At 40.0% G+C, this 25,027-nt stretch overlaps 5 protein-coding genes across 11 annotated transcripts in view; 2 read left to right on the forward strand and 3 right to left on the reverse strand.

The window, feature by feature from the left end:
* The window catches only part of LOC129791303 (uncharacterized), a 43,236-nt gene extending 39,336 nt beyond the window's left edge, over nucleotides 1–3,900 (reverse strand). For all 3 annotated transcript variants that reach the window (XM_055829392.1, XM_055829390.1, XM_055829387.1), the window contains exon 1: nucleotides 3,471–3,900. The gene's annotated coding sequence lies outside the window, so the exon portion shown is untranslated. The remainder of the gene's footprint in view (nucleotides 1–3,470) is intronic.
* Nucleotides 3,901–4,358: 458 nt separating this feature from the next.
* Nucleotides 4,359–6,223, forward strand: LOC129791305 (RNA-splicing ligase RtcB homolog). Its single transcript, XM_055829395.1, has 2 exons — nucleotides 4,359–5,800; nucleotides 5,927–6,223. The coding sequence occupies exons 1-2, from the start codon at nucleotides 4,508–4,510 to the stop codon at nucleotides 6,152–6,154; spliced, it is 1,521 nt and encodes a 506-aa protein (XP_055685370.1). The 5' UTR covers nucleotides 4,359–4,507; the 3' UTR covers nucleotides 6,155–6,223.
* A 177-nt stretch (nucleotides 6,224–6,400) lies between these two features.
* LOC129791306 (uncharacterized) lies at nucleotides 6,401–11,203 on the forward strand. 5 transcript variants are annotated; one of them, XM_055829396.1, is made up of 10 exons: nucleotides 6,401–6,514; nucleotides 6,656–7,250; nucleotides 8,230–8,460; nucleotides 8,529–8,600; nucleotides 8,672–8,794; nucleotides 8,902–9,096; nucleotides 9,643–9,846; nucleotides 9,927–10,112; nucleotides 10,524–10,601; nucleotides 10,672–11,203. In XM_055829396.1, the coding sequence occupies exons 2-10, from the start codon at nucleotides 6,674–6,676 to the stop codon at nucleotides 11,130–11,132; spliced, it is 2,127 nt and encodes a 708-aa protein (XP_055685371.1). In that variant the 5' UTR covers nucleotides 6,401–6,514; nucleotides 6,656–6,673; the 3' UTR covers nucleotides 11,133–11,203. The 5 variants fall into 5 exon arrangements, with proteins under 5 accessions (XP_055685371.1, XP_055685376.1, XP_055685372.1 ...); XM_055829401.1 differs by having other exon boundaries at nucleotides 7,153–7,250; XM_055829397.1 differs by having other exon boundaries at nucleotides 6,407–6,514; nucleotides 6,663–7,250.
* A 9-nt stretch (nucleotides 11,204–11,212) lies between these two features.
* LOC129791307 (NADH-quinone oxidoreductase subunit B 2-like) lies at nucleotides 11,213–12,113 on the reverse strand. Its single transcript, XM_055829402.1, has 2 exons — nucleotides 11,997–12,113; nucleotides 11,213–11,932 (listed from the first exon to the last, which is right to left on the reverse strand). The coding sequence occupies exon 2, from the start codon at nucleotides 11,923–11,925 to the stop codon at nucleotides 11,296–11,298; it is 630 nt and encodes a 209-aa protein (XP_055685377.1). The 5' UTR covers nucleotides 11,926–11,932; nucleotides 11,997–12,113; the 3' UTR covers nucleotides 11,213–11,295.
* A 289-nt stretch (nucleotides 12,114–12,402) lies between these two features.
* On the reverse strand, nucleotides 12,403–25,015 carry LOC129791380 (membrane-associated progesterone receptor component 1). Its single transcript, XM_055829536.1, has 3 exons — nucleotides 24,706–25,015; nucleotides 13,990–14,142; nucleotides 12,403–13,254 (listed from the first exon to the last, which is right to left on the reverse strand). The coding sequence occupies exons 1-3, from the start codon at nucleotides 25,013–25,015 to the stop codon at nucleotides 13,139–13,141; spliced, it is 579 nt and encodes a 192-aa protein (XP_055685511.1). The 3' UTR covers nucleotides 12,403–13,138.
* Between the last annotated feature and the right edge of the window lie 12 nt (nucleotides 25,016–25,027).

The following is a 25,027-nucleotide window of genomic DNA, read 5'->3' on the forward strand; positions in this document are numbered from 1 at the left end:
AAATTTCTTGTGCGGTGGCTTGGCGTGCTTTCGTGTAATTAAAAATTCTTGTATTGAATTAACGTTCTTTGGGTCATATCTTGACCCTAAATTCTTCAATCTAACAATAATTTTAAAAAACAAAGCCATCAAAATTTTTACAAAAGAATCTTTAATTTGATATCCATTCGTTGAGGTCTTAAAGCACAGTCTACCTCTAAATTAATTTAATTAAATCCGATAACCAAAAATTAATCCCAAATATTGTTAAAATCTTCATTGAAACTATTTTTTTTGTAATGTAAATTAAATATAGTAACGATCCAATTCAAGGTTCAACGCATTCAAAATTTCTTGTACTTTTTTTTCTGTTGATTTTTCTGCTGAAATTCAATTTTTCATGATATATTGAGACATATATTTCCCAATGCGAAAAACCTAAATAAATTTAATCAAATTGCGCGAATTAAAACGAATATATACGTACTGATAAATTGATAAATATTGTGGTTCAGTTGTGCAATGGACGTGGTAATCGAATTTGCAACAATTAAGCTATGGATAAATTGCACCCCAGAAGCCATTCAATGTGCTATTGCAAATTTAATGCGACTGGCTACACGCAAATTTAGCTAAGAAAAAAAAATGATAAATCCATGTTATTTAACATATTCTCATTACAACGAATGCAACATGGATTTTATCGCCAATTTGCAGCATTTTCCAATTGCCGTCGAGAGTCTCTTGCGGGGTGATTTTGAATGTGAGATAAATTCGCGTGGAAGTCTTCATTGCACCTTAAAGAGGCACCTTATCGTATATATGCAATTTAATGTACAAGAGCTGTACTACGTGAATAAAATGTGAAAGGCTCCGAGGGACATTTTTTTCTTCTTCTTTAGGCTCTCTTAGTGATTCACGTGGAAACCGTAAGGAGAGATTATGACCATTTTAAGGTAAAACTGCACCACATATGGTAGCCTCATTTGCTAAAGAATTCCGTCATCATTTCGTATTCATGCGGAGCCTCCAGCAGGTCCAAGAGCTTTGCAAGAGAAATTCGTGTCTTTTGAATTTTTACAGCAAAAAAAAAGAAAAACAAGAAATATTTATAATCATCATAAAGTTATAAAATTTATTTGGCAAATTGTCGAATTTATTGGGAACAATTTTGATGTTTCTATCGCTCTCTTGTGTTGATCTCATATCTCTGTCAACGAAAATTCAAACATCCGCTGCAGTTTTTGCATAAATTTTCAAACATAAAATTGAGGTCAAAATCATTTTGCTCTGCCATCGGATGAATAATTAATCACCACACTATTGATGGCTTTTTAATGAAGAATGAAAAATATTCTTTTTAATAAATAAAATTTCTTTAAGCAAAAAGGAGAATAAAAATCCCCCGCGTATGCGTAATCAATTAAAACTCAATAAACTTCCCACCAACATAAAATACCATGTTGAGATAAATTTTAATTTCTTGCAGAATAGATTAATGATCACTGATTACGATCTCGTGATTAGATTTATATTTATACGTGTTTCTGTTGGTATTTGGCATTCTCCTCTGACTGAGGAGACTTCTCGATGGTGTGGAGAAAAGTCATCGAGGTCAGTGAATTAAGTTCGCAATAAAATGCGATAGTCTCACAGAAGGAAGGACAATAAATTGCCACCACAATTATTGCCTCTTCAATGCGCCAATAAAATTCTAATTAATAAAAAATTAGAGACAAAAAATTAAAAAAAAAAATGTTCTTAAAATCTCTTCTACCAAAATAAATATTCTTCATGAAGTTCACATAAAAAGAATTCCTTTCTCAGATTCAAGAAAACAATCGGAAAGGAAATAAAAGAAGTTAAGAAGACTTTTCGTAGAACACAGAGAGAAGTTCTAGAATCGAAGTAACTAAACTCCTCGACAGCACTGTAAATTCATACACCGTGTTGTGGAGACATATAAATTGAATTCTAATTAGCGATTCATAAAATATAATTTCTGTGGCGAGAACTTCAATGGAACTGTATTCCAAATTGAGGGTATTTTATTGAGGATTGAAAAATTCTTGCCATTAGATCACAAAATATTTCATGTCAGGGTATATTCTCAATGTTGAGTCGTTATAGAAATATGAGTCAATTAATAGATGTTTTTTAATATATTCCGCGATTCTCAGCGCATGATTGTAAATTAGTTTTATGCTCAAGCACACAAGTGTTGGGGAGATTTCTCTGCGTAGGGGGAATACTTCTTTCGTTTGAGTTTCCATTTATTTTTTTATCTCCTGTGATGCTTTCAAAATTAATTCTAACTTAAAAAAAAGTTTAAAATTCTTCGAGCAAAATTCAAATTCCTTGGTTTTTCACCCTATATGTGTACAATTTATGGAAAAAGTTTGCATTTCTCTTGCTGCTGCTTTCCCACACACACATATCTCACTCTACAAATAAGGAAGAAAAATATTTGGTTAACTGAAATCACTTATGGCGAAAGACATAAGATGTGTATTTTGCCATATAAAGTTATTCATTAAGAGAATCTATGCGAAAGGAGAAAAATGCTGCACATATTTTTTCATTAATAAAAAATATATAATATTAATTAAACAAGTGGAATCGCTTGATTGGGAAGAACAGGTTTCCACAAATTTGGCTATTGAAATCTTTCGTTTTTCGTGGATTTTTTTACGCGCAACTTTATACTGTCTATGGGAAAAATTTCTTATTATTTGAATGATACATTTCGCATTTCGCTGACCTCGTCAAGTCTATATAATTCAATTAGTCATAGTGATTTTTAAATGGATAGCAAATTCTGTTTGTATTGAAAAGTTGACAAATCGCTAAGCTTCAATGACGGCTTTTACACTCAGAGAAATTTTTTTAAAAATATTTTCTTATGAATGTATCGTTTAGGCATCTTATAAGCGTTGTATTTGTTTAAGAGAAAAAGCATTCAAAGAGCTTCTTTCAAGGGATAAGGGAATTTTAAATTGTACTTCATCAGAAAGGGTTAAAAGACTTTTAAAATTAAGAAATTCTAAATTACAATCTCCTCATTCAAGCGATATGCTAATAAATCAATTCTAATGGGTATAAGTTGATGTGTTGAAGTAAAGCTCACGCACAAATGGTTCTTTCATTGACCTTCCGTGAACTTTTGAGCAATGAAAAGTAAATTTATGCTAATTCGAAGTACCATTTTTGGACCACAAATATTACATAGAGTGGTGTTTACAGAGAAAATTTTCATTCACGATTATTTCATCCAATATACACGACTGGTGGCATGTGGGCAGGTTAATTTTGAGCACACCTGCTTAATTTTAAAACTTTTGGTCTTTGACCAAGTTTTCAATTAAATAAAATCTATCCACCAACTGTCCATCATTCGCCCAAAAATCTTTATTATTTGCTTCCTTCTTGTAGAACGAAAATTACATATTGGCAAAAATATTGTGAGAGTGTAGGAAAATTTGATTACTCACCTTGAGATTTGATTTTTTTGCTCCCGTCAATGGATCATTCAATAAAATATGTAGTCTAGTATATAGAATAAAATTGATATATATATCCACTTAAATTTTTGCTCGTTAATTGTTCGTTTCAATTGTTCTTTCTATATCACTTCTTGCGATTTAAATATCGTTAAAAAAAAGTCGTTTTTGTTGAAGAGAAAAAAAAGTTTGAGCATTAGTTGGGTCTCACAGAAAGAGTTATTCAGTACACCACAGGATTATTATTGGAAAACCATTTAAGCACTGCCGAGTGAAACTATTGAGCATTTTCTTTATTTTTTTTCAATGCACTTTATGTGTAGTTTGCAGGCGGCACAAGAGGAGGATTCCTTGGTGTGATTGAGATTTTTGTTAAATGGTAGGAAACACTTGCAGAGAACTCGGCGTCCACATGAAAACTGAACGCGAAATGCTTGACCTCTCGCTGAGCTTGCTCCATCTCTCCAAAGGAAGGAGGTTTTGCGTAGAAGTAGCGAGAGAGATAATAAAACGGCGCTATGGCGGTAATTTGTGCGCGCTTTAAAAGATTAATTTTCAGCTGAATATTTCAAACTTCTTATAAAGCTCTTAATATATCTTTACCATTACATATTCAATGGGGATGAATGAGACAGAAAATCAAAATTGAAAGAGTTAATAGTTAAAAACCAAAAAAAATTTCAGTTAAAATAACATTTTTCATCGTTTCCGTGCTTTTCCGTATTTTTTTGAAAGTCTTTTCTCGCAGGGAAATCCAAAAAATTACTTCCGATCGGGAAATTTGGTGAAAAAAGCGATAAAATTGCGATAAACAAGGGAAAACATATAAAAGTGGTAAAATGTGGTAAACTTGAGTAAAGTGATGGTAACTACTTCCGCGTGCTACGATTGTTTTCAGTATTTTTATTTTGCCGCATATAAAAGAGGTTAATTTCACAATTTTAGCTCATTTTTCGAGTGTTTTTGTACCTGTAAAGTGCTGGTGACTAATTGCTGGGAATTGAAAAGATTATAATCCTTGTTCCAAGATGGTCGTGCGTCCGTATGACGAGGAGTTGAAGTACATTGAGAAGATCAGCCCAACATGCTATCGCATCAAGAAGGGTTTCCAGCCCAATATGAACGTCGAAGGGTGCTTCTACGTCAATAGTGCCCTCGAGAAGCTGATGTTCGAGGAGCTACGCAATGCCTGCAGACCCGGACAGACGGGAGGTTTCCTGCCGGGTGTTAAGCAAATTGCCAACGTTGCGGCACTTCCGGGAATCGTGGGACGCTCAATTGGGCTTCCGGACATTCACTCAGGCTATGGATTTGCAATTGGGAACATGGCAGCCTTCGATATGGATGACCCCAATGCCATTGTGTCTCCAGGAGGTGTGGGCTTTGACATTAATTGCGGTGTTCGACTGCTGAGGACGAATCTCTTTGAGAAGGACGTGAAGCCGGTGCAGGAGAAGTTGGCACAGAGTCTCTTTGATCACATCCCCGTGGGTGTGGGTTCTAAGGGAATAATCCCCATGAATGCGAGAGATTTGGAGGAAGCACTGGAAATGGGAATGGATTGGTCACTACGGGAGGGATATGTGTGGGCTGAGGATAAGGAACATTGCGAGGAATACGGGCGAATGCTCAATGCAGATCCCTCCAAAGTCAGCATGAGGGCAAAGAAGCGAGGACTTCCTCAGTTGGGAACACTCGGAGCTGGCAATCACTACTGTGAGATTCAAGTTGTAGATGAGATTTATGATAACTCAGCTGCCAGCAAGATGGGAATTGAGAAAACTGGCCAAGTGTGTGTGATGATTCACTCAGGAAGTCGAGGATTTGGTCATCAGGTCGCCACGGATGCCCTCGTGGAGATGGAGAAGGCAATGAAGCGTGATAAGATTGAGACGAATGACCGGCAGCTGGCGTGTGCCAGGATAAACAGCCCTGAAGGGCAGAATTACCTCAAAGCCATGGCGGCAGCGGCAAACTTTGCCTGGGTCAATCGCAGCTCCATGACCTTCCTCACGCGGCAGGCTTTTGCGAAGCAATTCCACACTACTCCGGATGATCTGGATATGCACGTCATCTACGATGTGTCCCACAATATAGCCAAGATGGAGGAGCACATTGTCGATGGGAAGCAGAAGCGTCTCCTTGTTCATCGAAAGGGCTCCACGAGGGCTTTCCCACCACACCATCCCCTGATTCCCGTGGACTACCAGCTCACAGGGCAGCCTGTTCTTATTGGGGGCACAATGGGAACCTGCAGCTACGTTCTAACAGGAACGGAGCAGGGTATGCAGGAAACCTTCGGATCAACTTGTCACGGAGCTGTAAGAATCCTTTAATTCTATAAAATTTCCTTTAGAAAATCATTTTTTGTTTGTTTGCAAAACTATTTTAATGCTTGAAAGTTTCATGAAATTTATATTCAGGACAAATTTTTTCTCTCATTTTAGGGACGAGCTCTCTCCCGTGCCAAGTCAAGGAGGAACTTGGACTACATGGATGTACTCAATAAATTGAACGAAATGGGAATTTCAATTCGCGTGGCTTCTCCAAAGCTGGTCATGGAGGAGGCTCCGGAATCCTACAAGAATGTAACCGACGTAGTGGATACATGCCATGCTGCTGGGATCAGCAAGAAGACCTTCAAGCTACGTCCAATTGCCGTGATCAAGGGTTGATCCCATTGTAATCCCAACATTATTTATTATGATGAAATAAATTTTTTTATTCAGCGAAAGCTGCTTTAATTTGTGTCTTATTTTTTATTCATAATTTATCTGTTTTTTAATGAATTTTAGTAATTTTCCCGTTTTTCTCGGGTAAAAAATTCAATTTTGCAATTTATTTTATATTACAATGCGAAATTTTCTTAATTTTCAATGTCAATATTTCAAAACCTTAGACTAACTTTCAATGAAAACTTCAAGATAGTTCATTGAGGTTATGTGTAACGGTGCTGAAGAAACCGCGTCTTTTTTTAGTGCAAAATTTTCATAATTTTCCAAGAGATTTTCCACTGCAGCTAAGCCGATCTCAAGGTAAGACACCTTCTTTGTATTTCTAATAAAGAAAATTCACTTGAAGTCATTTATTTTAATGAAAAAAGTGAATTTTCTTTGGAGTAAAGAAGAAAACAATTTTCAATTTGTGAAAATTCATGATGAAATTTTCTGTATAAGAAAACAGCCCTCTCGGATATGGCTGCGAATTTCCCAGGAAGTTCCCACCCAAAGTCTGGGAAGCAGGGTAGTTCATCAAGATCAGTGAGGGGGTATCCGGAAATCCCGGAGTGGTTCAGAAGATCAAATATCCTTCAAGTAATTCAGAGCTACTTGGAGGACCAAGGGAGTGTCGCAATTGACAAAAAGAAGATCGAGAGCTATCTGCCTTATTTCTACAACGTCTACATGGAGCATCCAGTCTCCCGACGTAGTCCCGTTCTCAAGCTCGATCAATTGGTCTTTGAACCACCCCTGGGGACACTGAAGGATCAGCAAATCTGTGCCAGGAACAACATTAAAGAAATTTGTTCCGTGGATATACAGAAGAATAATTTGATTTTTAAATGTGAACGGTTGTACTACAAGATGTTGATGGAGAAAGAGAAGGGAATCCGTCGAGGAGTTGACTTCCCATCGTATGATTCGTTCATTGAGAACGCCCTTGATATTTCCAGAGGGAAGATTCCGAGATTTATGGAGTTCCTCCAGAAGCAGGATAAGAAGAGAGCTGACAAAGCGATGGAACGAAGGAAAGAAGACAAGGAGGACGAAGGTAAGAAAACAAGGGGTGTTTATCTGGCGAATCTTTAGATATTTTTAGCGAATCTTCGCGAATCTTGACGAACATTAGCGGCAATATTTATTGGCAAAAATTGGAAAATATTTGCAAATATTTGTGAATTTTTATCAATATTCTTCATAATTAGTTAATGTCGGAATAACTGACCGCGTTCAAACTTCGTATAAGTCATATTTTAGGTTTTTTAATCACCTCACATTACGAAAAAGTTGGAGTGACATTTTTGTTCCAACCGGCCTTCCGGGGGTGGTGGTTTAATCTTTGCTTTATAACTCGAGAACGGTAACAGATAGAGACTTCGGGTTTGAAGTTTTCTATAGAAATATGGCTGTAAAATTTCATTTTTTCGCATTTTCAAAATCCAAGATGGCCGCCGTCCGCCATTTTGAAATACCGTCAACCACTTCCCTTACAGCTAGAGATCTGAAATTTTAGTATGTTGTAGAGCTCAGTGAGACGTTTTCATCGATAATTCATACTTGAAAATCGGTCAAGCGGTTTAGCAAATATGGTGGCCTAAAGCAAAAAGTGTTTTTTCGATATAACTCGAGAACGGCTTGACCGATTTTGACCTACTCAAGCTCAAATGAAAGGTTTCAAAAAGCCCTACAACTGCCTAGAACATTTCAAGTTCCAAAAACATCCGCAGAAGAAAAACTATTAAACAAAAAGCTCTTCTAATTCTTTACTTTTTTGCTCTTCTGCTCTTTTTTTTTTTTTGCTTAATATCACTGTAAAATTCTTTCAATAAGTACTGAACATTTTCAAATATTACTGGACTACATTCTCACTTTACCATGTCCGGGTGTGATTTTTAAGACTCTTTAGTCCACAAAAAAAAGCTTTGCTCCTTTTGAATATTTTTTTGTTCCGCGAGTTTTGGCGGCAATTCCGGAAGATTTTCTTGAAATCTAATTTAATTAAATTTATTGTGTTGGATTAACTGATCAAGCTTCACGGAAAGAATCAGATTCTGCAGCATCTCCCAAGGCATCATCTTCCAAGGCAACTGCAGGGCAAGTTCGTAAAAGTACAAATCTCCCGCCTCCAAGAAAACTCCGAAAAGTTACGTTTCTTCAGCCATCATCGCCTAAAAAGAAGACAATGGAGAAGGAAGCAGAAGGTGCTTCATCCAAAGGCTCCACAAGCAGTAATGTTCCCTCATCAAACTCAGAACAAATTGGTGAGTATAACCAAGAAAATGATTTTCTTCAAGTTATTTATTATTCTTCTATTCTAAATTCATCACAGATATAAATGAGAATGTTTCTGAGAATTCATCGCCAATGAAAGAAATCCCCAAAAGGAGGAAGTCCGTGAAAAGTAAGTTAAGAAACTGATTTCAATTTGTTTTTTTTTCCTTAAAAATTCACTTTAAATTTTTTTTATGTAAGCTTCTCAAAATCTTGCCAAGAACTTCTTAGAAGATGAAGAGGATGGAGCAAAGCGAATTGCGTTTTTCCTGAATCCTGAGAACGATGATGAAATTGCAGCTTATTTGCTTGATAACATTCATTGTGAGTTAATAAAAGGAGTATCTAACACTCCGTCAAATTCAAGAGAAAATTAAAGAAAAAAAAACAAATTATCAATGAAAATAAAAGAATCTTTATCTTTATTTCAGATTCTTCCAGTGAGGAGTCCATTTCAGGTGATGAGGTGGAGGATGTTGATGCCCTGTTCGAAAAGGCCTTGCAGGATGTCGACGGTTTAAAAAAAATCAGGGCTATGCACCCTGACCTATTCCCTGAATCAGTTGAGTCTGATCCTGAGATTGTGGAGCCAGAAGGGCCGCAAGAGAACACAACAGCCGTGGATGGTGAGTTATTTAATTATTATTTTTTAAAATTTTATTTGTTTCTACAAAAATTTTTGTTATGTTTTTTTTTTCGTAGCTTTCAGTCAGAAATGAGGTATCGTTGGAAAGGTATTGATGGCCCCTACAACATATCAAAATTTCAGATTTTTAGCTATTACAGGGGCTGAGATATAGCGAAAACAAAATTTTGAGGTTATTCAAAATGGCGGACGCGGGGGTGGGGGGTAAAATTTGACGTCATAATCTGACGTCTTCCAGTCGACTTTTAAACTTTGCCGTTTACCGCAAGTCTCTATCTATTACCGTTCTCTTGTAATTTAGCAAAAGGTTCCGAACGGACGGACGGACGGCCGGCCGGAAAAAATTTTTTGGCGCATACGTTTTTTGGAATGTAGGGACCCTAATTCGTGCTCATCCCAAGTTTGAGCCCGATCTGACGACTTTCGATTTTGCTCGGTACACAAAAGCTGTGTCTGAAAGAAATACTGCTAAAAAAACAAATTATCAATGAAAATAAAAGAATTTTGTATTTTATCTTTATTTTAGATTCTTCTGCTGAAGAGTCAACTTCAGGTGATGAGGTGGAGGATGTTGATGCCCTAATCGAAAAGGCCATGCAGGATGTCGACGGTCTGGAAAAAGTCATGGCTATGCACCCTGACCTATTCCCTGAATCCGATGAATGTGATCTTGAGATTGTGGAGCCAGAAGGGCCAGATGGTCCGCAAGAGAACACGACAGCCGTGGATGGTGAGTTATTTAATTATTATTTTTTTTTTTTTAAATTTTATTTGTTTCTACAAAAATTTTTGTTATTTTTTTTTTCGTAGTTTTCAGTCAGAATCTTCGGAGTCCTTCTGCAAGCAGTACACCCATTGATAGTGTGGAAAGCCTCCTGGCGTTCGAGTTGAAGAACTGCGATGTTGGTCATGAACGGATCGAGAGGCACATCCGGAAGGGGTTCGGAGTTGTCAGGACACGTTGTCCAAAACTGCCTAAAACAGTGCAGCCAAGTCGTGAGTTTAAGTTTACTATTAACCCTTTTGTGACAATCATTGGGATGCTTTTTGTTTCTTTCAATAAAATTTTATCGCTTTTTATTTTTAGTAAATATTTTATTTAGCTTTTCATATATTTTGACTATCAAAATTTTTAGAACTATTTGAAATCAATTAATATAGTACCCGTAGAATTCTAATTCATTAATGAATGTTAATCTGCTCAAGAGTGTGTTACAGAATCTTTAAAATAAATTCTAATCTAAGTATTTTTCTCATAAAAAATATAGTTAAAAAATCACATTTAGAACTTTAGGAGAACTTTTAATCAAATTAAATTCCTTTTATTCTCTTGATTAATTTCTTAAATCAATTTCAAAATTGTTTCAGAAATAATTTAATAGAGAAAATCATTTCTAAATTCCGTAGAAAATCCTCCTCCTCCTGTCTCTGGCTTACAAGACAACCTTCCCGTCAGAGAAGTTGCGCAGAATACCTCAGCTTCAGGTAAAAGAGAATTTAATCAATTTAATATCCTTTTTGATAAAAAAAAAGCGTTCTTTTTATTTTCTTTCAGCCACCAATGCTTCTTCCTCTAAAGATGACGTGTATGCTACCCTACGGAACCTTGAGGAGTATTTGGGAATCAATAAAGGGACACGTGCAACGCCGGAAGTGATTGAAATTGATTCCGAAACTTCCGAAGATGACACGGAGGGGCAATTTGATCAACATCAAGTAAAGCTGCTGAGGAAATTCCTGGGAAGTGAGGACGGTGCACTGAGGGAGTTGCTGAGTATCTGTGAAGTCAATGAGGAGGAAGTTGAGAAGTGCAATTTGGATGTAACTGATGAACGCATTGCAAATGCAATGGGGGCACACGTGGGTGATACTCTTAGACAATCATCAGACAATGTTTTGTCGAATGTTGAAGAGGCTTTTGTTGATATTAATGATCTCTCACAGTCAGAGAGGTCTCACTACGAACTCTCACATGATCCGCTCGAGGGATGCTCTCAAAATATTTCAAATAATTAAATTCTCAAAGAAAGAAATTAAGCTCTATATGAATTTGTTGAAATAAAAGAATCTCAAATTTAAAAAAAAAACTCAATATATATTTTTTTTAAATTAATCAATTTATTACACTGAATTCTGTTTAAACAAAGTCAAAATGATCCTACCTCTGCACCAGCATCATTTACTTCCTGTACCACATCTGCAGAGTCTTCATGCGCTTGACCTTCTTCTGCAGCTGCAGAATGCCATAGAGAAGGGCCTCTGCTGTTGGAGGGCATCCTGGGACGTAGATGTCTACGGGGATGATTCTATCGCAACCTCTGACAACGGAGTAGGAGTAGTGGTAGTACCCACCACCATTAGCACAGCTGCCCATTGAGATGACCCACCGGGGTTCGGGCATCTGATCGTACACCTTCCGCAGAGCTGGGGCCATCTTATTCGTCAGTGTTCCCGCCACGATTATCACATCAGCCTGCCGCGGGGAAGCCCGGAAGACAACACCGTAGCGATCCATATCGTACCTCGGTGCAGCAATGTGCATCATCTCCACGGCACAGCATGCCAGACCGAAGGTAAGTGGCCAGATTGAACCCTTCCTGCCCCAATTCAGCAAATCATCCAAACGTGCCACTGCCCATTCCCCCACACTTGATTGCTTAGTGCCAAAGGGGGAGTACTTCTTCGGTGGAGGCGGCTTGGAGTCATCCACAACCGGCAACGTTGCCATTGCCCTAGTGGCTGGTGCTCCAAATGTTCCCGGAGACAGAATTGTCCGGAGCTGTCCGGAAGTTAGTGCACGTCGTAGCATTTTTCAGCTACAATTCAATGCAAAATACCGTGATTAATTGCATTTTCTGACATCCAGTGACTTCCTCTTACCTTTAGCCTGAGGCTGCTGATCTCACAAATTGCGTCTTTTAGAGAATTTTGCACTATTTTGGGAAAGGGAAGAAAAACAATGTTTATGTAATCGTGTGAGGTTATGTTTTGACTTTAACAATTTTTGGGAACAGTGGGAACACTTTCAGTTTACTTTTTTGCAGCATAGGACATATTATATGAATGTCATACAACATGTCCCTTCTGACTGCGGAAACGGGAGAGGGAGCGAAGAAAAATCTTAATTTTAATTTTCCCAAAAAAATTACACTAAAAGCTTTTCTTCCTTTTTGTTTTAATCACATTACTGATTTTCCAAACAAAATAAAACCAATAAAGAAATTAAAAATGATCCAAAAACATCTGAAAAAAAAAGATTAAAAAAAACGAAAGAAAATGAAGAGAATTATTCAACCAAAAAAGTTTTTAATTGAAAAATACAAATCCACTTACAAAACATTGTGCACAAATCTGCTGCCATACGTTTCCTCCTCATCTACCACAAATCGACAAAAAAGGACACAATGGAAAAATTACTTTAAAAAAATTCTTTTAAAAAAATGGATCCTCAACCAGAAAAATCTCTAAATTATTTTACAAAATGAGCCTAAAATATATACTGTATAATTTTTTTTTATTAAATTCATTTTCCTCTCATACCCATCCAATTTTTTTTGCCTTAAAAAGAAGAAAATAAGTCTAACATTACCATGTTTTATGTTTTTTTTTTTATCATTTACCTTCGCGAGGGACACAAAGAGAAAAAAAGGACATTATTACATTTACTGTGGGAATCAATTTTTCATTGTTTTTTTTTCTTCACGCAGGACCTCCTTTCATAACATTTATATATATTTTTTTTAATTAGTTTTTTTTATAGTTAGCAAATTCGAGTGCATTTTGCACGCATTCTAGAGTCTCTCTTTGTTTTTTTTTCTCTTTTGTTCTTTCTCTAAATTATAAATTAAAAAACTGATCCCAGCTGTTACACACTTAATTAGTAAATTTTTTTCTTCTTCTCTTGCCACCCACGCAAGGGGTCCTCAATCGAACCCGAATAATTCACAGAAACGATGACAATCGATGAATCCCCCCCACGTACGGAAGTCCCGGTGTGGGCAGCGCTGCTCAACCCCTGACCGTCACTCCTCCTTCGGCTTTTCCGCCGCCTTATCCGATGGGGCATCCTCATCTTCGTCGGAATAGTTGGTTGGCTGTTCACCTGGTGCAAGCAATTTTCCAACGAAAATGTATCTTTCTGCAAAAAAACAAATCAAAATAAAAAGACGAATATTAAAACGTTAGAAATTGAGTGTCAATTGTTAAGTAAATAAATGTCAAAGATTATAGAAATGAATGTTAAACTTTTAAAAAAGAAACGTCGAATTTAGAAAAATGAGAAAGTCAAATGTCAAAAAAAGGTTAAATAAATAAAAGGATAATTAAACGGTTAAAACAAATGTTTATTGAACATGAAGAAAATTAATTAGTAAAAAAACGTTAACCTGAGAACTTATTTTCAAATGTTAGGTAATACATGTCAAACGCTAAAAAATTAATGTCAAAAAATTTTAAAAAAATAGTCAAACGTTAAAAAATTAAATGACAGAAAAACATCAAGCTAGGAAAATTATTATCTTCTTTTTTTTTATAATTGTCTGGGTGTTTTGGCCGGACGTCATTTCGACATTCACACAGCCCAAAAATAATATCAAAATTAAGAAATTAAATGTCAAAACGTCTAAAGAATTAGAAAAACGTTTAACTTTAGGAAATAACGTAAAATATAAAAAATGAATTTAAAATCATTTGAATCTTTAGAAAATAATTAATCAAACAATAAAAAAAGCCACGTCAAACGTTAGAAAATAGACGTAAAACATTTTTTTAAATTAAAATAATTTAATTTAGTGCCCCATAAATCTCAATGATTTGCCCCAATGTGGTGGACTACTTTCTTAGAAAAGGCGACAAAGATAGAGAAATAACAAACCTTTAAACTGCATTTCCCATTCGCGGACAGAATCCATTTCCATTGTATTCAAATCGCTGAGGTCATCGTATTCATTATTGTCATTGCTTGTGACACTGAATGTGGCCAGACCTCTGGAAGCATCCCGGCCACCAAATGCAGCATAGGGTCCACCTGGAAGAAAGGAAAAAAAAAAAGAACTTTTATCCATCATAACTTGTTAACAAAATTACGCAAGAGCTCTGCGATAAAGAGGAACAATCAGCAAAATCAACTGATTAGATTAGCCACACATAAGTGTCGCACTCTCATTCAAATATTTGGTGTCTCGTCCACGGAATTGTGTGCATTCGTTAAATTGTTTTGTAAACACTTTCACACAGACACGACGGAATGTTCGCACGGGTATACATATAAACATAAAGAGAGTTGAGACGAAAATGATAAGAAATTCTCGCGAAGAGATCACATTGCAAGCTCTCTATTGTTTTATTAAATCCTTCTATTCTATCTCGCCTTAATTCATCCTTAATCTGATCCTAATTTGACACAAAGAAGAGAAATAAAACTTTCCCTGTGCTAATGCAAATCCCCCCACAATACAAACCACCCCCCTAATTTAATTAACAACCCACCTGTAATCAATACTTTCTTATGCTCACCGACCTTTTACATACTTGCATGCACCTGTCGAAAGAGAAATCCACGGAAGATACCGAAGATACCTACATATCACTTTCATTGTGCCACTTGTGATAAAAGAAAACATTTAATTTTTTGTTAATTACAAAAGAGAAGAATAAAGAAGTAATAAAAAACATTTTTATGTTGGTAAAAATGATGAATTAAATTACTTGTTAGCAGTGTTGTTAAAAAGAAAAGAAATCTCATCATTAAGTTGAAAAGACCTTGTTAAAAATTACCTTACTTGTGGAAGAACAAACTGAAGCAGCTTATTATTACACACAGTTTAAGAAAGAAATAATTCCCAGGTAAAATAAATAATTTACATGAATTATGATTCTACACGGAAGGTTCATCGCTTGACGGAAAAATCAATAAAAAAAAATTTGCATTAAATTGATAATAAAAAGAAATAAAATCTATCTATCTAACTAATCTATAATTTTAAAAAAAAATATGAAAAAATATATCTACAAATTGCTGTCTTAGATCTCATAGCCTACAAACATAGCATTTTGCTTCTTTTTATTAAGAAAATGAATTATAAGAAAATCTTTCATACAGATCCCACCCCGTTTAGTAGTTTTCAACTAAATACTAAAAATCAATGTGGTTTTTCCGACGTTTTTATTAATAATTTCTTCGACGAAGAACCCGGAAAGATATTATTAAATACTAAAAGAAAAAAAAGTTAAAAAATAAAAAAAAATTTAACAGATTTCGAAAATTATTAAATTATCTTTTCAACGATACTTGATATTTGGAAATAAGTTGTCTCAGACATTTCTGGACTTCAAAATTGTGACTTCAGAACCTGCAAAACTTATAAATTATCCGAAACTAAACTTAAATTATAAATTTTAATATTTCAATAATAAGTTTAAAAGCTCGAAAGCACTAAACTCATGTAAAATTATTCTGCAAATCCGAAAAGTTCAGACTTAACGCACTAATACGAATTTCTATTATTTAGGAATTATTTTTTCCTCAATCAGTAAAAAAAATGTAGTAGAAATGCTCGTAGTTTGAATCTTCTCATTGAGAGATGGATTAATTAATTAATATTGTAATAGTTACCTAATGCAAATGTATTGATTCTGAACATTCTGAATCATAACAACAACATAAAAAACCATGAGCTAACCTATACTTGTTGGCATTTATCGGTAAAGTGATTACAGAGTTGATTCTATCCTTTCCATAGATAGAAAAACTTTAAATAATAATTTTTGATTAAGAATTCTTTTTTTATTTGTAGAATTTTTGTATTCTTCTTCCTATTTTGTGATCGCTGATTAATTTTATATTTTCTTTCCATCAATAAAATCCTCATCAGATAAATTCCTTGTTCTCGCTTTTCAAACAAATAAATAGAATGTTCTGTTTATATTAATTTCTTCTGCAACAATTTAAGACCTTTTGTGCAACATTTTCACTACAAAATGCTGCTCAGAATTCTATTTGATTGAGTCATATACATTAACTTGAAATATGTGATTCAAAATATCTAAACGAGAGGTTTGGAAATAAAATTGCTATGAGATGAAGAAATAAAAAAAACATTCAGTGTGATCTCAAGAACAGAGGCAATAAAAAAACAACAATACAGTCGAGGTATAAAATACACACTCACACACGAATTTGATTTAAGATTTAGAACGTTTTCTGCTACTTTTTTATGCATTAATACAGATTACGTGTCCGTTCTCGCACCAAGTTACAACCTTGGCTACATGTCTGGTGGACGACAATTGTTCGTTGAAAGTTTCATCAGTTTCGATGAGGAGGCCTTTCTCTTGAATTTCATCAATAAAATTTATCAGAGACGAATCCCAAATTGGCATTAAAGTCTCTGAAAATATATTTATTAATCTATATGGTGGCTTCCTCGCTCTGCTGACCTCCCCACAGTGAGGGGAAATCTCTGTGTGCAAGTACAAATTTAGAGAGATGTGTGTGATTAAAATGTATTCTCCGCTGTAAAGTCAATTATTCCTTTGCTGTTGAATACTTTTTGCATTCGATTATCTCATGAAAATCTTGCCACGATTGAGGTAAAAGATCACACCTGAGACAAGATTCTCAATAAATACCTGAATATTCATTGTCAGGGAGAGAAGTTCTGTGATCATTGCTTAACACATTTCGCAATTTTATTCGACACATTCCGCAACATTTTGTAATGAAATTAATTTTATAGCGAAGGGTTCAATTTTTATTAATTTTCTTCATTAAATTAAATGTAGGGCATGAACAAAATATCTATTTTGTTAATTTCTCCATCTTATCGTTTCACTCAGCATGAGACAACAGAAAGCAAGAGAAACGCAATTCCAGCGCGATTGATAAGAAAATCACCAACGATAGGATTTTATAATGATTTTGTAGAAGCGGCTTCAAACGACTAAAAATAGAGTTACTTTACATGACAAGTGAGCTTTTGCGCTATCTCACTGTGCGTATTTCATAATTTGAAAGTTATTTTTTTTCTTAAATCACTGGACAGTGATTAATTAAAATTTCTTTTTGTAAAATAATGAAAACTGTTTGAATAAAAACGTCTGATTAGTTTTTGTTAAAAAATTACGACTGTATCGTTGTGTTGATAAAAAGCTCACAAAAGACCTGTGAATTTACAACATCTTATACCTGAACGTTTCTGGGAAAAAAGCTGAGAATTCGTGCAAGATAGCTAGCGAGGATCGCGAAGCAAGTGGTGAGGGTGGAAAATTGGTGAAAACCAGTGGAAAATTGAGGAAAACCAGCAAAGAAGCCGGTGTACGCTGGGTGCTTCTGTCTCAGTGTTTTAGTGCTGTCAACCGATCCATCACACTCTTCTGTGTCGCTGTGTGTGCCTGGCCGTATGTGCACACGCCACTGTCTGGTGCCTAAAATTAGCACAGTGCTAAATTTTTCTACGTGCTACAAATTAACCTGCGGAAGCTGCATCGGGTGGGTGTCTGACTCGTCTGCACCCACCTTGCTGGGTGAGTCCCCCTTAAAGCCACAATACCTGTCCCAGAGCCCGTACTGCAGAGAATATTGGTGTTTCAGAGCACATCACTGGGCTGCTGTTTTGCTGCACATCCGGCTGCCCCTTGTGCGTCTGTGTGAGTGTGCACTACTCGCTGGTGCGAAACAACAGCCGCGGACTGCTTCGGGCGCCGCGCTGAATTTTCTACGTGCTGTAAATTAACCTGCGGGAAGCTGCATCGGGTGGGTGTCTGACTCGTCTGCACCCACCTTGCTGGAGCACATCACTGGGCTGCTGTTTTGCTGCGCATCCGGCTGCCCCTTGTGCGTCTGTGTGAGTGTGCACTACTCGCTGGTGCGAAACAACAGCCGCGGACTGCTTCGGGCGCCGCGCTGAATTTTCTACGTGCTGTAAATTAACCTGCGGGAAGCTGCATCGGGTGGGTGTCTGACTCGTCTGCACCCACCTTGCTGGGTGAGTCCCCCTTAAAGCCACAATACCTGTCCCAGAGCCCGTACTGCAGAGAATATTGGTGTTTCAGAGCACATCACTGGGCTGCTGTTTTGCTGCGCATCCGGCTGCCCCTTGTGCGTCTGTGTGAGTGTGCACTACTCGCTGGTGCGAAACAACAGCAGCGAACTGCTTCAGGCGCCGTGCTGAGTTCTACACCTGTTGCCAGCCAGTCAGCGAAATCGGAGCTGTGGACGGAATATGAGGCGATTCTGCGCAGTCTGCCAGGGGGCGATTGTCCGAAAGAGTAGCCCCGGCGTGCCTTGCCACGGGGGCTGTGACAAGTGGTTTCATGCGGCATGCTCGGAGCTCCAGTCTGCACCGGAAATTCTGAATGATATCCTCATCGGCGAGACGCAATGGTACTGCCCAACCTGCCGTCAGGCTGAATCTTCGAAAGCGATGAGTGGCAATTCCCAAATATTGAACTGCTCCATTTCGTCTGTTATGGCGCGCCTAGAGCGCGTTGAGGCCCTCTGTGCCGCTCAGGGTGAGGAGATCGCCAGGCTCTGGGCTGGACAGGCCGGTTTGGAGAACTTACGCCCCACCGTCAAAGCAATTCAGTATCGCCTTGACGCCCAGGCATTTTGGTCAATGACGTCTGCGCGTCCCTCCGTTGGTGGAGCGGCGGAACAGCCGCGCGGCTCTTTGGCCTTGGACGGTGTTGGGGGTGCGGCGGCGGCGCCGGACAGTGCGACCATTAGAACATCGTCCCCCATCGGATGCCCAGCGGTTGATGCTGGTGATTTTGGACCAACGGCTTCCCGCTCACTGAGCCCGGTCGCCGCTCCTACTGCAATTGTAGACAATAACGTCACCCTCCTTGAGGAAATGGCTGCCCCTGCAGCCCCGCCTACTGCCGTGAGTGCTGATACAGCGGCTGGTGCCCAGAGGGGTGCTAATCTCCGGGCTAACTCGTCGGGCCCATCGAGTGACCGCCCAAACTCTATTCCGTGGCGCGCTATCGGCTATGAACCAACTGGAAACCGCGAGGATGTCCGCGGCAATGCGGGGACGGACTTCCCCCCCCTTCCTTTGCCCGGATGGCTTCCGGCTCGACCTCTAAAACGAGTGTCATTCATCGATCGTCCGGGCGTTTCTGACGCTCAGACAAATGCGCCTCTCAACCCTGACTGTGCGTTATGGGCTCGGAAGGGGGTCCATGGTGCGGAGCTGACGCGTTCAACGGCGCCGGCCCCTAGAGCTCCTGCGGAGAAATCCCGGGCGCCTCCACGCAAACGTCGACCCCTTACTGTTGGCAGCGCAGATGCTGGGGCTACCGCGGCCCTCATACGTGTGGCCCACAAGGACAAACACCTTTTTATCACTCGCTTATCGCCTGACACTTCTGCTGAAGAGCTGGCTGATTTCATCGCTGAGTCGGTTTCAACCCACAGACGCCCCAACTGTGTCAAAATAAAGCGATCCCCTGTTCACTCCTCGTTCAGAGTGGAACTCACTGAGGCTGAGTTCACGGAGGTCAACTCCGCTACTTTTTGGCCTACTGGCATCTTTTTCAAGGAATATTTTTTTGGCCGCACTGGGAGGAACCCTGGGAGGCTTCGGGGGGACCAGAGCCCCCCAGCGGCGGAACAATTGGTGATCCCCCCAACGCTTGGCGAACCTGTGGCCCGGGCGAGTTCACCGGCCCCGATGGAGGAGCGGGCCCCTTCTCCGGAGCCTGCCTCGTAGCTGATAACCCTTCTGTCGCCTCCTCTGCTCTTACGGAACCTCTAAACCCAGATACTGCTTTTTCCTCTCTTGCCCCTACTGTGCAGCAACCCGCTGTGCCTACAGCCGAGAACCCTGTCTCTCGGCCTTCGGGCACCACTGATATGAGTCACCCTAACACACGGAAGATGCTCTCAATCTTGCTACAAAACATACGAAGCGTCTCAAGAAACTTTGACGAACTACTTGCTACAATAGAGGCTCTGCGCCTCACCCCAAACCTTATCTTCCTCACGGAGGTCTGGGCCTATGACTCGGAAGTCCACATGTTTGAACTGGATGGCTACGGACTCTACCACCGGTGCAATAATACTTACAGAGCGGGCGGGGTCATGGCTCTCGTCCACGAAGACCTTACCTGTTCCGAGATCAGGACCCACTTCACCGCTGCCGACTGTTTATGTCTTAGAGTGGCTAAGGACAGGCTGGAGTTCGTCTTCCTGTTGGTTTACAGACGCCACGGGGTTCCTCTGGCCGTTTTCTTGGAGGAATTGAGTAGCGCTCTCGATGACCTAGATTTCTCTAACGTTTACGTACTGGGCGATATCAACGTGGATATACTGAACCCGTCGCAGGGTGGTTGCTACGAAACCGTGATGGCCGGATATGGATTGTCTGCCTTGCTTAGGGAACCTACGCGTGTGACTACTGTCAGTTCGACTTGCATTGACCATGTATATGCTCGGAACTCCCTGGCTGGCAATATTGTCAACAACTGCAAAGTTCTCCACACTGGAATTACTGATCATTTCACGATATTGACTCAAATTTGCGCTGCAGGAACCGACATGCGTCACCCTAGCGCGCCTGGCTTGCGTACGCGTAGGTCCATTGACTTCGGAGGACTCAACGCCTGCCTGAGGGGTGAAGACTGGAGCGGCGTCCTGAACGGGGAGAACATTGATGCTGCCTTTGATCAATTCATCGAGCGCCTGAGGATCCTCATAGACAGCAGCTCTACTACTGTGACGTTGACTGGCAGACGTCAATCTCCGATCAAGCCCTGGATCACTGTGGCGCTGTGCAGAAGAATTGACAGGAAGAACAGACTCGTCAACAGGTCCCGCAGGCACCCGTCTGACGCCCGTCTCTCTGCATACTGTAGGAAGGTCTCTTCACGAGTCCGGGCAGAGGTCAGGGCTGCGAAGGACAGATATTTCTCATCAAGATTGCGTCGGGCTGGCCGAGACCCGAGGAGGTCATGGGAGGTTTTGAATGAGATGGCGGGTAGAAGGGCCAAGACTGCAAAAATCGACCGTATAAAAGCCGAGGACGGCACTATCCTAACAGAGAGCGCCGATATCTGCAACGTCATGAACAGCTACTACACCAATGCTATTGATCAATTGACGTCCCACTTGGACTCGCACCAAACTCCTCCGTGCCCGGAATTCAGCATCGTTGACTCTTTCTTTATGACCCCGACATCATCTCTGGAAGTCTTCCGGGCGATCTCCGGTCTGCGAAATGGCGGGTCTCCGGGTGGCGACGGTATCACCAATCTCATCCTGAAGCGCATCGCATACAACATCTCCGACATACTGTCGATCTTAATCAATCGCTCTTTTGCGGATGGAGCTTTTCCTAGTTCCCTGAAGACGGCTATCGTCGTACCAATCTTCAAAAAAGGCGACAGGACTTTCCCAGGCAATTACCGGCCAATCTCGCTAGTCTCCACGTTATCAAAGCTGATTGAGAGGCTGGTTCACTCCAGAATGGTTGGTTTCCTTGAAAAGCACGATTTTGTCTCCGGTGCTCAGCATGGCTTCCGAAGTCGCATGAGCTGCGAGGACGCACTTGCCCGCTTTCTCCACGGACTGCATGAGGCCCACAACGCTCCCCGCCGCAAGACCGCGGTAGCTCTATTTATTGATGTCTGCAAGGCCTTCGACTCGGTCCGGCACGACATCCTACTACACAAACTGGAATGCGCTGGCTTCCGTGGTTCCCCGCTGCAATGGCTGGAGTCTTACCTCACGGGCCGACTTCAGCGAGTGAGACTTCCAGGCTCCCCTCCTGGTGAGCCGGCCCCGTGCACGCTGGGAGTCCCGCAGGGGTCTGTTCTCGGACCTCTGTTATTTCTAGTGTACATAAACAGCCTTTTGAGCGATCGCTTCCTCCAGGGCACTGGAACCGCCTACGCGGACGATCTCGCACTGCTCTTTGCGGGGGATTCGATGGAGGAGCTGCGACCCCGAATCGAGGCTGACCTGGTCCGTGTACGGGAATGGATGGATTCCCATGGGATGATTGTGAGCCCGAAAACGGTCCTGATGCGATTCTGGGGCCGGTGCGATGGCCGCATCTCCCTGATCTCCCACTCGAGCGACTGCCGACGGCGCTCATCTCCGTGCACTCCTGACTTGTGTATCAGCATTGAAGAGGTTGAGTGCTTCAAATACCTTGGCCTAGTCTTGGACCGCGACATGAAATGGTCTTCCCATATCGGGAAGGTCGTGGGAAAAATGAGAGTGATGACAAGGCAGCTCTATGCTTTGAGGCGGTCGTGCCCTGGCCACCTACTCAGGAGCTTCTATTTCGCCCTTGGCGAGTCTGTTCTGAGGTACGGCCTGGTCTTCTGGGGTGGTGCTCACAAAGCCCACTTGGAGCCCTTGGTTGTGGCCCAGAAGCACGCCCTTCGGGCGATGTCGTTTGCCAGTGGAAGGGCCCACTCGGAGCCGCTGTTCAGACAATGGAATATTATGCCTCTCCTCCGCCTCTACTTATGGTGCATCGTGGACGCCTACCTCAGGGACAGGCGCTGCCCCCTCCCTTGCTTCGTGGCGGGGGTCCCTGGCAGGAGGGAACTTCTCTCGGTCCCACTCCCGAGGACCGAGGCTACTAGGAGGAGCTTCAGCTACCTGGCCCCCTTGATAGTGAACAACATCGCGGGGAGACTTGACGTACTCTCCGGCAAAACTGTGGCACAATTCTTCGCCTCTGCGAGCTTGACCGAGCTGGAGACCCTCGCGGTCTCCAGATATCGTTCTTAAGCTGTCCCCTTCCCCTCAGCTAAACATCCCCGATATTGCTGATCCTCTTTCAAATTTGAGTTGAATGAAAATAAATGTAATAATGTTTTTAAATAATGAGAGTATACTGTCTGCTAACTTCAGACTGAAGGACGTCTGAAACTTTTATGGAGTAAAATGTCTAAACTATTTTGTTATCTGTAAGGAATTAGAAGTGGCTAAAATGAGCATAGAATATTGAAAAGTATTTGCTCTGTGTGGAGGATCGATGTAGAATCAAAATTATTTAATAATTTTCACAGCAAATTGAAGAAAATTGCCTTCAAAGATTGGATATGGCTTTTGACAGAAATGGGAAGAACGTTTGACATATTTAGTTAAGTTCAACACCGGGGTGAAAAAACACCCTGTTTAATATTAAAATGTTTTCTTTTCTTTTCTTATGATTTTTCTTTAGGGAAAACACAACTAAGAAAAGCATTTAAAAGAACATCAAAAATTCTAAAGGTTTCTTAAATGAGAATAAGATTCTATCTTATGCTTTTATCGGTATTTAACATTTTTTTGACAGATCTCTTAACGGTCGTTTAGCTAATCATTTTAGTGCTTTTGCTTCTGTAATAAAATGAAAATTTACTAAAGATAATTGCATAATTAATTCCCCTTAAACCACTAATATCTCCGTTTTATCAAACACTTTTTATCTAAAAAAAAATTCCCAGAACGCGAATTCGATGTTTTTACACAAGATATAGAGATCTATGTTTTTCGATGTTTTTTGGTAGATAGTGAAAATGAAAATAATAAAATTGAATGACTTTTAAGCAATTTTCTAATATAAAACAATTTATTGCTGTTTTATCAGAATTAGGAAAATGAGTGCAATCAAATTAAATGACTATGATTTAGCAAATTCACGATGTTTTTGTATCAATGATTTAATTACCCTTATCAAACACTATGATCATATTATAAATCTTGATAAAACTAAGAATATTATGCAAAATATAGGGCTCTAAAACCGGGTGAAAATTCACCCATTTCTTCAAAACTAACGACTCTGTTAAAACTCATAACATCGAAAAAACATCGAAAACTTTAAAAAAAGTTAGAACTTGATTAGTGCACAGACTGTGATGTTTTTGATTAATTTCTCCTTATTTAATTTGTTTTACGTCACTTTACCGCCGTTTCTTTTGCTCTTTTTCCTACATTAATTACTTGTGCTCATTTTGTACAAAAAACCTAAAATTAATATAAGAAAATAGACCTAAACATACGATGTGAAATCTTCTATAGAGAGAAATTCTTAATCTAGTTAATTTATCAACTCTGGGAGCTCCTTCAAAGGATTAATTACTTTAATTGAATGATTTTTTTTTAAGGGAAGGGAAGTTCTTTAATTAGGGCTCTTAAGTGTTTTAACAACCCAAACATATGGCAAAGAGAAGGCATTTCTCAGACACTTCCCCTCTGTGTCGCGGGACTGTAAAAACTCATTTGTGGTCAAAATTAACACATTTTGAGAAACATTCTTTGGATATCTTTGCAAGTGACCTCATCCAGTGACGACGACAACATTCAGATTCTCCCATTAAGGCACCCGCAAGGAGAGAATTGAGAAAATTTGTAAGAAAAACGACCCTGCAGGTGACTTGCAAAACCTAAGCCCAGCGCAAAGCCTGGATAAATCTGTGTGGTGAATGCGGTACAACAACCACGTAATAAATATTTTTCGCCGCGCCCGGGGAGTTTCACTTTTGTACCGTCATGGTCCAATGCCACCCATCCATGACCGAGGCCACGGAAAGGGGTCAGAGGTGGGAGAGCAATGCGTGTGCGTTTGTCGCAAAGGAGAAGCCTTACCTGGTCCGTAGAAACGCTTCCCCTTTGTCACGTCATAGACATTCCCATTGACTGCCACGAGAATCCTTCCGTCCGGCTGATTGCCATCGTACTGCCGGAGCTCCTGCACGGTGAAGTCTCGCCGGAGACGCGGCAGGGTTGGCTCCACAGGTGCGCTCTTGGAGCTACTTGATTGCGTGGTATTCCGGAAGATTTTGTACACCAGAAATGAAATTATTCCAATGAGGAACATATTAATGGGATTCAGCATCTCCTGGAAGATCCCCGACAGGTATCCTGCCTCATTTTCACTCCCCACACTCTCCGCCATCGTCACAAGTCT

This window comes from Lutzomyia longipalpis, chromosome 2 (genome assembly GCF_024334085.1).
Source record: "Lutzomyia longipalpis isolate SR_M1_2022 chromosome 2, ASM2433408v1".
Taxonomy (NCBI): domain Eukaryota; kingdom Metazoa; phylum Arthropoda; class Insecta; order Diptera; family Psychodidae; genus Lutzomyia; species Lutzomyia longipalpis.